This window comes from Thermobia domestica, chromosome 2 (genome assembly GCF_964235325.1).
Source record: "Thermobia domestica chromosome 2, izTheDome1.hap1.1, whole genome shotgun sequence".
Classification (NCBI taxonomy): Eukaryota; Metazoa; Arthropoda; class Insecta; order Zygentoma; family Lepismatidae; genus Thermobia; species Thermobia domestica.
The window spans coordinates 106,705,587-106,719,878 of record NC_137455.1 but is presented as its reverse complement, the minus strand read 5'-3'; the positions used below and the strand labels follow the sequence as shown (position 1 = coordinate 106,719,878).

The 14,292-nt window shown below is 33.4% G+C and overlaps 1 protein-coding gene across 1 annotated transcript in view; it reads left to right on the top strand.

The window, feature by feature from the left end:
• Window positions 1-289: 289 nt before the first annotated feature.
• The window catches only part of Ca-beta (Calcium channel protein beta subunit), a 636,212-nt gene continuing 622,209 nt past the window's right edge, over window positions 290-14,292 (top strand). The window contains exon 1 of the mRNA XM_081744588.1: window positions 290-581. Coding sequence (XP_081600714.1) covers window positions 501-581 — 81 coding nt within the window. The 5' untranslated portion in view covers window positions 290-500. The remainder of the gene's footprint in view (window positions 582-14,292) is intronic.

Below are 14,292 nucleotides of genomic sequence, written 5' to 3'. Positions count from 1 at the left end.
GATCGTAAAAGCAGACTGTTTTGTGGCGCTCCATCGCATGGAGTGCTCCCTCGTGGTAGGGATAGAAAAGGTGATCCGGGGAGGGGGTGGAACACGGAACACTAACCAGTCTGTAGTTCGAGCCTCAGACTCTGTTGAGGCAGCAGGTGGGAACTGTGACCTCGAAAAGAGTGAGGAAGCGGTCGATATTCCACGGAGTAGAGTCAAAGCAAGGAATGGTGAGAACCCGAGTTGCTCCGAATAAAGCCGATATTCACCGACGTTTTCTATCACTACGCCCCTGGGCCTAACAGCCATAGTGAAGCCCCGGTTATCATCAAGAGCGATAACCCTCGCGGTCTATATATATGTGTGACCTAATCTGACCTGGGCTGGGTCAACACAACGTATCGTTTAAACAGTGGAGACCTGGCCCTGGAGAAACATCCTGGAAGGCTGGCAACTTGACATACCGTGCTGTAGTGCGTGTGACAGCTGGAGAATGAGACAAGGCGCCATGAATGTCGGGGACTAGCGGCGTCATGTCTCGGACTGCACGCGAGTGTTTAGATGTGGAGGAACCCACTCTCTCAGGGAGCCAGGTAAGTACATGCATTTGTTTCACAATGCCCCCGCACAGCAGGTGATTTCATCTTGTCAGTCGAAGGAAATAATAAGCTGTCCTAACGTTTTATTATAGAAAGCAATAAAAATAATCTTGACTCCCATTGTGTCCTGTTTATGCAGACGTCAGTGTTGATTTTGTTGTTATGAATGTCATTTATTTTTTTGTGTGTGTTTGTGCGCAAATCGGCCTCTGCCCAATTGTCTGCACCAATGAGAACAGCGAAAAAAAGTTTCTTTTTTTTTTTTTTTTTAAAAAAAGTGACTTAACACTGCTAATGTTATGTAATGATGGCACCCCTTATTTGTAAAACCCGTACCAAAACCTTACCAACTTTTTATAGACCGTATTGTCATGCTGCAGCTATGTCAAAGAATCGATAGAATTTCCCCCCTCGCTCGCTCTGTCTGCATTATGTTTTCCCTTCATATGTGTATATGAGTGTGTGTGTGTGTGTGTTTCACGTGTTTCGTGCCATGCAGCCAGCCATTGTTGCCAGACGCGGACATCCACTCCTTGTATTTATCACCATTACCACCAACCACCTCATTCTATGAGCAGCGAAGAAACAGCAGACCAGCATCAGCTGCCGATGACGTCATCATTCACCTGTTGAAAAATGATGGCGGTGAAGAAGAAAGAAAACATTTTGGGAAAAAAAATAAAAAATTAGTCAATATTAGGCAAATTCGTATTATCTATTTGTGTGTATGTGTGCGTGTGGTTTCCCGGTAGTGTTGTCAATCAGAAATTGACAAATATTTTTTTCCCCACTGTTATTATATATTTGGAAATTACGGTCAATAACAGAATGAATGTATTGACATCAGCGTTATATATGCATATCTAAGAATTAACAATATTATTAGGACGTGTAAAACAACTGACAATAACATCTATTTCATTTAACTAATCTTTAAAAAATTAAAAATAGTCAAATTGACTCGACTTTGGTGCTATGAAGCTGGAATTGTAAAAAGTACGCTTTAAAAAATCATTGAAGTTTCGAAAAAATAAAGGAATAACCTAACATAAATGTATATATCAGCAATAGTGGATATACGTATTCTGAATGTCTATTTGTCAAGAGCTTCTAAATGAAATGGTCAATTGGAAAACTGAGAATTTCGACATCTCTACACCAAAGGAAAAATAAGTTCAAAAAATTGGTCAATTCGTTATGGCAACACTCGTATGAAGATAGTGCATTAATATTTTTTTTCTGGTCAATATTTAACGAACTGTATAGTATAAATAATTTCCCTCACACTTTCCAATTTGACTTTATACGTAGACTTTCTTCTTTATGAATATAGGGCTGAAATGATATGAAATACTTAAGTTTAATGTCCCATGATTATGCCCTTTAGGTTAAGGGAAACGATGATTAAGGCAAATGAATGATGATGGAAGAATTGGTGGATGGATCGAGAATGTGGGAGTAAACGGGAGTACCCCGAGAAAACCCACAAACACGATGTTGTCCACCACAAACTTCTTGTGGCCGCGAACCGAACCAGGACTCCACGCACAAGAGGTAAGCGCGCTACCACTGAGCCACAGTGCCCTCCTTCCCTGAATACATGGTTAAGTTCTCAATGATTGAGCTAAAGAATTGTGTTGATAATCTTTTTATTTCTTCTTCGCAGAATCGTCTTCTTTAGTCATAGATGCGAGAGAAGATTATAGTTGAAGTTTTGCATCTACATTTCTTTCCTCCCTCTGTTACAAAAAGATCTATTTTTGTGATCTTTACTAATAATTCGTCAATTTTGCAGTTCCTATAATACCTATTAATAGAGAAAGAGAATTAAACCGACTTTTCTGTACGAATTTCTGAACATCGCATCGATATCAGTACACACTGTCAATATCTTGTTACAACTTCCACATTTAATATGCTCTCTGATATTCACTTATTTCTCATTTCATTTGTGATATTGTTAGTGCATGCTATGTCAATATAGGCATTTGCGGAATCTTTATATATATATTTTAAAAAGTGGATAGAGAAATCACATTAAAAAAAAGTGTAAGTGTCTGTGCCGTTGCACATCTATGAACGTCCCTGTCCAGATGACCTAGTTTTATTTTTCACTTTCCACAAATAGAAGTTATTCTAAAATCAAAGTTTTGCATTTTAGAACACTTATTGTATAACCAGAAAAAAAAAGATTCTGGTTAAGAAATCTCTTTCAATCTCACATAGTTACCCTTTTTGTTCATTTTCGCAGAAATAGGCCTATACGTTGTCATGTAAATATTAAATTAAAAGTTCATAGTGATGTTTTTCAAGAATAAGCAACCATAAGAAATAAATTCAGGAATAAGTCAGAGAAAGGGAGACGGAGAAATGTATTGCCCATGAGACGAAATTTACAGAATGTAATAATAATAATAATAATAATAATAATAATAATAATAATAATAATAATAATAATAATAATAATAATATTAATAATAGTGACCAAAAACATGCAACTCTACTTGTATTTATCGGAGAGACTTACCCCCTCCCCCCAACCAAAAAACCTAAAATAACGTTGCTGCTTGAAAAGGTATCGTAAATGCGCTATCTTATCTTGTATCAGGGCATGAAAATTCTGTCTCACCTCATGGGCAACGCTAGCGGAGGACCGCACATTTCTTCGCGAGAGCTACCAGTTACACCACTTTAATGTAAACTACTATAGCCTTAAGAGTTGAATGGCAATTTTAATTTCCTTGAAAAATGTATATTCTCCCCCGCAAAATATAAATCTGCCGGCGATCATGAATGTTAGCACAGATAACCCAGACGAAAAGTGACAAGTTTGGAGAGCGAGGTACAGGCTTCAAATATTTAATAGAATTGTTACATAGGTGGCACTAGTAAAAAAGCAAAACAATAACTGCTTCTACATAATCAGGGCTATGAACTAATTTTGGCTATGAACTAATTTTAATGGTTTCATCATTTTTAAAAGAATGTTAACAAAACCTAAAACAAATAGTACCATAAGTACACCACGTGATGGAGTTTGGTTTGTATACCGAGATATTTTTTAACTAATATGGAATCCGGAAGTAGTCGTCGTGATTTCTACTACTTCTTATTTTAGTAGAGAGATTAGATTGGAAATGAAATATGTTCTTGGGACGCTTAATTGGTTGCAGAAAACTGCTTCTCGCTATCTGTTTATACTCAATACCGACCAATATTAAAACTTGAAGTAATTGATTTCTGCCACTTCCAGTTTGGAAAGTGTATTAGGATATGGTACCTATTCTTAATACATTAAATCGCTTCAAAAAAAAAAAAAAAAAAAAAAAAAACACTTCTCGCTGTTACATCGTTTTTAATCTACGTAGATCAATATCGAAACCGGAAGTTATAATGGACTTCTATCACTTCCGGTTTTAGTAGGGAATTAGGAAGGAAAAGTATTCTTGGTACTCTTAAACGATTACATGAAACTGTTTCCCGCTATCTATTACCGTTTTTGCTCTATAATGAACAACGTTAAAACCGGAAATGCTTGATTTCTACCACTTCCAGTGGGCGGACCACCTCCATCAACGAACCTGATTCTTAAGTTTTGACTTTTTAAATTCTGGTCAAACTTGATTATAATCCATCATATAGTTCTTGAGATTTTGTATCTCCCAGACGGACGGACGCATGGACAAATAGAATAAAGATATAAAGGAATTCTTGGTAAACCAAACTGACTAAAAAAGTACATTTACAAAATCTAAAATCGTAACAGATTTAATACTATAGCTATCTATGTGTATGTGTTATTGAAGCCTGTACATCACTGTCCAAGTGGTACTGAATTATAATGTATACGATGTTATGTACTCCATTATTAATAAATATTAGCAACTTGACAGCATTCAGGGAACTATACGAGAAATTTCAACCAATTTGTACAGTCTAGTTTTTAAAAAATGGACCACCTACCTCTCTTTGACAAGCCCTAGACTCTTATCTACAATTTGAATTAAACAAATGTGGATTTTCTTTGGCCAATTGAGGTATCTATTTAGAATAGGACAAAAGTAGTAGAATTTCTTATGTACTGTTGTCAGAATATCGCCTTCTAAAGCAATGAGGGTAGCCAAGTTTCTTTTTAAACAAGACTATACATTAACAAATGTTGGAAGATACTAGACATTCCGAGGAATTTAAAAAGACTCGACTTCTCTTCTTGCCTTCGCTTTTACACATCGGTCATTAAACTCTGTTCTCCAAAAGTTTTTCTGCATATGCAATATAGTAGTTTTAGTCTCTTCTGTAGGACATATATCATCTACACACCTTTCAAAAGTTTCCATCCTAATAGGGGAAAATAGATTTAGAGTAAAATCAGCTAAAGGAAGGCATATGTATTTTCTTCCTTTTATCCACAAGATATTTTTTTAAAAATAAAATCTTGAATTTAACGCCCCATGAATATGCCCCTTTAGGTTAAAAGGGAGGATAATTAAAGTGAATGGTTATCGAACAATTTGTGGGATCAGAACGTGAGAAGAAACGGAGGAACCAAGAGCATGATGTTGTTCACCACGAACGCAAATGGCCTGGAATCGAATCAGCGACCTCCTCACACCAGAGGCGAGCGTTCTTGCGCTGAACCACAGAAAAGTCACCTTAAGATATTTCACAGTTACTTTTTTATCTTTCTTAACGTTATGAGAAATTTCCTTCAGCGATTATATTCTAATTGATTACAATTTATGAGTAATAACAATAAGAAGGCGAAAAGAACATCACAAGCACTTTTGGAACAGTTTTCAAGTGATTAGACCAATCACATTCGACAATTTATCATTACCGGTGATTATATCTCTTTTGTTCTAACATCAAAGACGAATTAATGAGTGTTGCCATGATCAGAGTCAAACTTCATATAGCTTACTGAAAGATATATGCAGAAGAATACAAAACGAATTAACACTGCATCAATACAATTCTAAGTTTCCATGCAACAAAATGAAGTTTAGTTGGTACATTTTTTTCTTTCGACATTGAGAACTATTTAAAAGTAATTCATATCCAGGAATACAGTTATATTTTTAACAGGACTACAGAATACATTAATATTTTCAAATTATTAGCTTAAAATTCTTGAGTGATTGGTTTCGTTTTGAGTCTTATGAAACACTAAAGTTATGAATGACAGTGTTAGGTTATTTTTTCATTGAAGCAAGCTAAGAATTACTAGTTATTACCAATAAATGTAGATACTACTCTCAGATTACTGTCAACCTTTAATGTATCTATCAGGTACACTAACGTACTGTCTTCCAACCATTAACGTTTAGGGACATTTACATTTCAACAACGTTATCTTTTGTATCATTTACATAACTAATTTCTTAAACTACCTTATTAACATACCAACATTCCATACCTAATGCAAACCACAACTAAATATTGAAAACTATACAATAAACACAGCCACTTATGGCTTATATTCCTTATAATCTCATCAGCCACTTCTTGCTCAAATCCTAACATTGACAAAGGTTTCAGTATAAACTTCACACATATAATAAACATAATCTAGTAACGGTATTCACTTGTTACCTTAATTGCTCTACTAACTCGATCAACATTTTGTCCGATTATTTATACTCTCAACAGACAGGACTACTATTTATGTAGATGATCTATATTCAAAGTAGTTCTTCAATCTGGTGCGAGTTGATGGATCCATGATCACCTCGCACAAAATTAACTCTTCCAACACACTGTTTCGCCTCTAAGAAAACGGGAGTTAAAGGACCACATCTCTGTTTTCGCTTTGCCAAAATTCCACAGACAATTTTGCTTCTCAGTCTTTTACGACATTCTAACCATAAGTATTAACAAGAAAGTTATTCTAATCTACTTAGTTGTCTTTCAACACTTGAAATTAAGTGAAATGTAGAGACAGGATAAAGGAGACTTACAAGGATGATTAATGAAAGTGAATGACTGTAAAACAATTGGTGGAATGAGAATGTAGGAGGGAACGGAAACCCCCTGAGACGACCCACGGCCCGATGTTGTCTACCAAAAATTTACATGGTCTGGAATCTAATTACGTACCCCACACATCAGAGAGATGAGCGTTCTATTGCTAAGCTACTATGTCTCCTGTTTGAACACTTCATTGTTTAGGTTTACAATATTGGATCGAACAAACCTAAGTAACCAACATTAAAATTATTGTAGCTTAAATTTCAAAATTCTTACAATACTTTCATGGAACTTGTTTTCTTTAATCATAAAATATTGAAAGATTATATTTAGTACTTATTTTAAATATCTTCAATATTTAATTAAGGCAATCAATTCCCTATAGGTCAAACATGCAGTAGAATTATACACATGGTCTGAATTTATTTTAATTAAAAGATAACTTTTCCCATTTACTTAACCCTTTTTCAACTATATGAATCATTAACTCTCTCTCTCTCTCTCTTTATTTACTTATATATATATACAGTTACATATCCAGGATATGATCACGGGGAGGCGCTAAACCATAGTTTGCCGTTTTATCCAATGTAAAGCATGATTGAAGCCCATTTTATCCAGCGTATTCTTGAGCGTCAAGAGGGGGCTATAGCCCCTATAGCCTCCCTTGAATCCGCCACTATCTATCTATCTATATCTATATCTATATATATATATATATCTATATCTATATATATATATATATATATATATATATATATATATATATATATATATATATATATATATATATATATATATATATATATATATATATATATATATATATATATATATAAACCTATCCTACTTTGACAGATATCTCCACGGAATGATTCAGTTAGTCTGTGGGAGCTTAAAGGAACAATTGTTTCATTGTATGAGAACCAGTTAAGAATCGACAATACTTCGAGGAAAATACTACAGAAGAAAAGAGTGAATTTTTAATACGCAGCTTAAACTATCTTTACCAATATCAATAATAAAACAAAGAACAAAACGTTACAATAAAGATGTACATATTCAATACGTTTATCAGATAATGACATAATATTAATCGAACAGACACATATTGTTTGGAAATTTTTAAGTAAATCCATATTGGATATTAACAAGACAATCTTCAACTTTTGGTAACAATATTGCTAATAAACAAATGACACTATTGTTTACGTCATATTTTGGAAATATTTTCAATAAATCTTCATGATATATTAACAAGATTTCATTCCAAAGTCAAAGAAAATAATGCAAAGTAAAGGATGTATTAGGTCGCTAATTTATTGATATAATTAATCTCTAACTGCATACTGTTTAGTTCATTTTTTTAGAAATATTTTCGGTAGGATTTTAACAAAATCTTTTTTTCAAATTGAAAGAAAATAATGTAAAATATCAGATTTATTATCCTATTAGTTAATAATTACTTGATCTATAGGCGCATGATGTTTAGTACATATTTTAGAAATCTTTCCAGTAAATCTTTATGGTATATTTTTTAAATCAAGACCTCTTTCTAAAGGAGAATAATGTAAAACAGTGGAATATTACATCATTAATATATATACGTTATTAATCTATTGAAGTATATTATTTCAATTTTTGAAAATGTCTTCGGTAAAATTTTGTGAGACCTTGTAAGATCTCTTTTGAAGTTAAAAGGTGTTTTCAGGACCGACAGCTCAGGAGCTGAGCCAACAGTTTAACCCTCCGTAGCTCAGCTCCTAATTAATCTAGAGAAATGACTTAGGTGTCAATCTCTTCAGGAAGAATGAAACTTTCCAACGATGTACAATTTTTACATGATTGTACCCAATGTCTAGCGTACACGTGAAAATATTTTTTTTTCCTGCGTACGACAAGTAACAGTAACAGTATTGCCAGCCTTTCACAAATTTCCAAAAACAAATATTTTTCATTTTAAAAAAAAAATCTTCTTCTTCTTCTTCTATTACTACTACTGCTTGTTTGATACGAGGGACACGAAAGTTAGCTCGTTGGAATCTGTGTTTCATAAGCTTTACAACGAGGTATAGTTCATGTACCTGTGACAATTAGAAAGGGTACTAGCGCCACCAACATAAAAGTCTATGATTTTCTTGAAATCCCTGTTGGTCCTGAAAATGTTCTAGAAAGACATATTCTTTAATTCATATTTTGGAAATCTTTTCAATAAATTCTCACTGAATTTTAACAAGATCTCTTTCCAGAGTTGAAAGAAATAATATAAAGCAGTGTTTCTCAAAGTGTGGGTCGCGCGCCGATTTCTTGGTAGGTCGCGAGAAGTTCTTCCTTTTAATTATAAAAATTTTATTTTGATGCACAAAAATATGTTGTAAAGTAAGTACCATTCAGGAAGTGAAAATTGAAAGCGTTTGTTAATGAGGTGAAGAGTAAGTGGTTATTCAGAGCCCTGCCTTGTTGTACAGTCAGTAGAGATGCTGGGTTAGGATGGAAAGAGAATGGGTGAGTCAAAATCTGTCACGGGGTAGGGCATTGCGTTGAGAATAATGAGAGCTCTGTGTTACCTTTATATGGAAAAATTAAAATTATGATTTACAAAATTGAAATACCACCATTACGTAGAATGACAATGTGTATTTGAATAAAAGTAGGTGGACCACAAAGTACTTTTTAATATTTAATGTGTGTCGCGGTAACAACAAGTTTGAGAACCACTGATATAAAGTAGTAGATTAATTATATTAGTTATCTGTATATGCGTATTGTTTACTTTACATATTAGGAACATTTGTTTGCATATCGTTATGAGATTCTATCTAGTTCCTTTTCAAAATTTCAAGAAAATTACACATAAATATATTGTTTACTTTATATTTTCGAAACCTTTTCAACAAATCCTTACAAGGTTTTAGTAAGATCTCTTTTCAAGGATAAAGAAAATAACACTAGTCAACGTGATTTTTTCTCATAATGCAGACCCTGATGCGGTTAGCTTTCCTGAATTCAAAAATGTAATCGAGATCTTTCCATCAGGCAAGGTTTTGTTGTGATATTTTATTCACTCTTATACGCCTTTTGAAATATGGATGTATTTGGAGTAGCATACCTGTCAGATTATTATGAAAGGAAAAGTGTTCACCTGGTATGGGGTTTGTCGTCATTGGTCCCATAGGTAGGTGGGGGTCATTCAATTTCTGTAAAATATTGTGGAAATTGTATATTCTCAATTGCGCAACCCCTTGCTGCACCTTGACAACGGGAGATTATTATTATTATTATTATTATTATTATTATTATTATTATTATTATTATTATTATTATTATTATTATTATTATTATTATTATTAAGTATTCTGCCTTTTGGCAGGTCCTGGGACGACTGTTATTTTCTTCTTTCAATTTTAGATTTAGGCCTGGAAATGTTTCTTCCACGTTTCTCGATTTTCCGCTTGACAATATTTTCTTCTATTTCTCAACTCATCGATCAGCTGTGTTCTTCTTCTTCCTACTCCTCGCTTCCCTTCCATCTTTCCTTCTATGGCGGTGTGAAGAAGACAATTTCTTGGCAAGATATGTCCAATCCAATTGGCCTTCCTACGAAGGATACTGAATAAAAGTGTCCTCTTCTGTCCTATCCGTTTTAAAACATCTTCCTTTGTTGCTTTCTCTCTCTGTGTCCATTTTATCTTCTTCATTTCCCCCGAACACCACATTTCGAAGCTTTCTAAATATTTATTCTCTAATTTCCGTAGTGTGTCTCAACCATACAGTCCAATGTTTCAAATATAGCACTTGACCGACTTCTTCTTAAGTTCAATATTGAGCCTGCTAGTTAAGAGTGATCTTTTCTTGCTGAATGCTTCTTTAGCTGTGACGATTCTTGACTTATCTCTTGGTGCAGTAAGCATCTCTCGTCAAAATACTTCCCAGATACTTGGAATTATCGACCTCTTCAAGTTCTCTTTGTTCTACTCCGATCCGTAAGGGCGTGTTTCCATGGGATATTCTCATGACTTTTGACTTTCCGATGTTGATTTTCATTGTAGATAGTTTTCCAGTGTCAACTATTTCGTCAAACATCTCCTGCAGTCCTCCTTCTATTATAGCTATTATAACCGTATCATCTGCATACCTGATTTTGTTAATGATCAGTCCTCCAATCTTGAAACAATTATAAAATTAGACAGCTAGTGGTTGTTTTTGTCGTTGTTGATTTTTAGTTTAGCGTCCCTTTCAGCAGCGAGGTTATATGAGACGTGGACCTACTGATTAACGTGGAATCCGAACCACATGATAGACAGCTTATGGGACACACATGTCTTATAATATTCAGTTTGTCGAAGGTGTCCTTGTTGCACAGTTAAAAAAAAAAAATAGTAAAGTAATGTATTTATTAAGTCATTAATTTATAGATAGTAAATCTCTAGGCGCATATTGTTTGGTTAATAAGAAATTTTTTCAATAAATATTTCTGAGATTTTATTAAGCAAGAGTTCAAGAAAGAATTTAAAATAATGGACGGAGGCAAGTCACTAATCTATAAACATAATTTATCTGTAGACATATATTGTTCGTTCCAATTTTTAGTCATCTTTTTAGTAAATCTTCACCGAATTTCATCAAGATCTCTTCCAAATAATGTTAAGAAAAATAATATAAAAATAATAGATTTAATTATGTCATTAATCTATGCACATTGTACGTTGTATATTGTACATTACATTGTGTATTAATTGTATATTTTACATTGTGTATTAATTGTATATTGTTGTACTTCATGTATTTGGAAACTTTTCTGTAAATCTTCATCAGATTCTAACAAGAACTTTCTTTCTCTCTCTCTCTCTCTCACACACACACTCCAATGCTAAAGGAAACAACGTAAAGAAAATAAATTATCTATGTTATCTTAATCCATAGACATAAATTATCTATATGCATTCACATGTATTGTTTTACTTCATATATTGAACATCTTTTCAGTAAATCCTTGTAGGATTTTAACAAGACTTCTCTCCGAAGTTGTTGAAAAAACTTAAAATTACGAATTTATTATCTCATTAACCTACAAACATACTTAATCTCTATTGACATATAATTTTATTTCATATTTTGGACATCTAGTATATAAATCTGTATGTGATTTTTAACAAAATCTCTTTCCAAAGTTCAGTGGCGGATCTAGAAGGTGAAAACTGGGAGGAGGGAAACCCGAACCCAGACTATGAGAGGATATCATGAGTTTACTATAAACTTTCAAAAATATATAAATAATAGCTTCAATTATTTTTGTCATTGAAAAAACTGGGGACTTAGGTCCCCCCGGCCCCGAGCTAGATCCGTCCCTGCCAAAGTTGAAGAAAGCAATGTAAAATAATGATGTAAATTAATATATAGATAATTAAGAATATTAAGCAATGTAAATTCACATATAGATAATTTTTTCCCTAAATCTAAATTGTTTATTTCATGTATTGTACATCTTTTCAAAAATCCTTATGGAATTTTACAAGATTCTTTCAAATAATAATAATAATATTAAAGAAAACTTCATTAGTCAAATTATCAGACAGATAGATATGTTGAATATCTATTGTCATTATTGTAACATTTTGTACAACAGTTTCATTATTTTAGTGTTATGAAAAAAAATAGACTATATGTTAAAAGAGTTACTCTTATTTTATTTCAATTTTCTCCAAGAAACTGCTGGCTGCTAAGTATTTGTTTTGGAATAATTACTTCAATCGCATTCTTTGAAACAAGTATTTTCATATTGTCCTCTGTTATTCTTATCTTTAATAATCGTTATACGTTCGGAAATAAAGGGAATTCCAATGTTTATGTGTTTTGCTGAAATTGACATTTTGTAACTAAGGCTTTAAATATAGCCAGTTGGTAAAAAATTATAAGTTAAAAACCAGAGATACTGCGGGAGGGAACTTCAGTACTCAAAAGATATATTTTTAACGCGTAGTTGGAATTATTATTATTATTATTATTATTATTATTATTATTATTATTATTATTATTATTATTATTATTATTATTATTATTATTATTATTATTATTATTATTGATAACAATCAGAATGTAATTTTAACACAATTTAAGAAATTTAGAGAAAACAACGTAAAAGAACTATGTCAATATAACTTATCATCAAGTACTATATGTGTTGAACATGTGTTTCTCTCTAATATATTTTGTTCTAAAATATTCGGTTCTTTCCTGTTTTCAGGGAAATTTAATAGTAATTATTTCCCTGGACAATTACAGTGGCTTGCAGGACCCCCTTGATTTCTCTATATCATATTATGCACCTTTAATTGCATTTTAAACTGCAAGTCATAGAAATTTAATTTTTTCTATTGTTCAAGAACTCTGATTAGTTCATTTTCACTTCCCGAAAAAGTAAAAAAAAAAAAAAATAGTGATCTGTGATTAATTGGAAGCCTGACCTCTTCTCTAATGAATGTATTTAGTTTGAACATACACGAATATATGGATATATATATATATATATATATATATATATATATATATATATATATATATATATATATATATATATAGATAGATAGATAGATAGATAGATAGATATATAGATAGATAGATAGATAGATAGATAGATAGATAGATATCATTTTTGAAGCGCGAATAGTGAACAAAATTTTAAATTCGAACACTTATACGAAAAAAACTCATCAATTTGTTCCATGTTGTTTTACAAGTAGAAGTTGTTCTTACGGAATAAACACAATTCTAGGTAATAACCGAAACTACTTAACCATTTTTCACAATTCTTTTATCATTGAAACATATATATTTTTCGATGCTAAAAGGATACATATGATAACGCTTAAACCCCACAGAATTAAACTGAGTTTTTAAATACAGCGCCTTACTGGGATTATATTGATATCTATTGCTTAGGTAGCGGATAGAGATCGGCAGATTAACCATACAGTAAAAGAATGCTTTTCCATTAATAATTATGTAATATGCATGTGACGTGCCTGAAGAACGAAACCCTGAAGTCTGCGCCTGTCATCCGGACACAACTAGTGAGCTCGCTGCAACACCCCATTTCATCTCCTACGTGTTTTCACGACTGGTTTCAGCTAGATTTTAGGTGCACCGTCCCCTTGTGTAGATTGTCATTAACACTAGTGTATAAACGACAACGTATGGAGTGTTATCACACTCGGGCAGCATGGAATCCTCATAAAGAGCAACAGATCGTGCTCAGTGATGAATCTCAATTGTGCATACGACAGATGACAATCGTGTGGGTGTGGTGCCGCCGGGGAGAGATGTCACACCCAATCAATATGTAGAATGGCACATTGACATTACTCCTGGCATCATGGTATGAGGAACCATCGTGTATGACTTCCGGCAACCTCTCGTAGTAATTTGAGGAACCTTGAAAGGCGCAGTGCTACATGGCTGAAATTTCGCGTTCGGATGTGTTATCCCTCCTGCAAGCATGCTGGTATAAGCTTTCAACAAGACAATGCTCGGCCACACATGGCACGTGTGTCTATGGATTGTCTACGTGATGTTGAGGTTCTTCCCTGGCCTGGTAATCTGATCTCTCTCCAATTGAACCAGTTTGGGACCAGCACGGACTCCAACGCTACGCTACTGCTGATCTGCAAGATCTCCAGGTGCTGTTACAGCAGCTATAACTGACTGGCTCAGGCAACGATACGAAGACTCTACGGCTCAC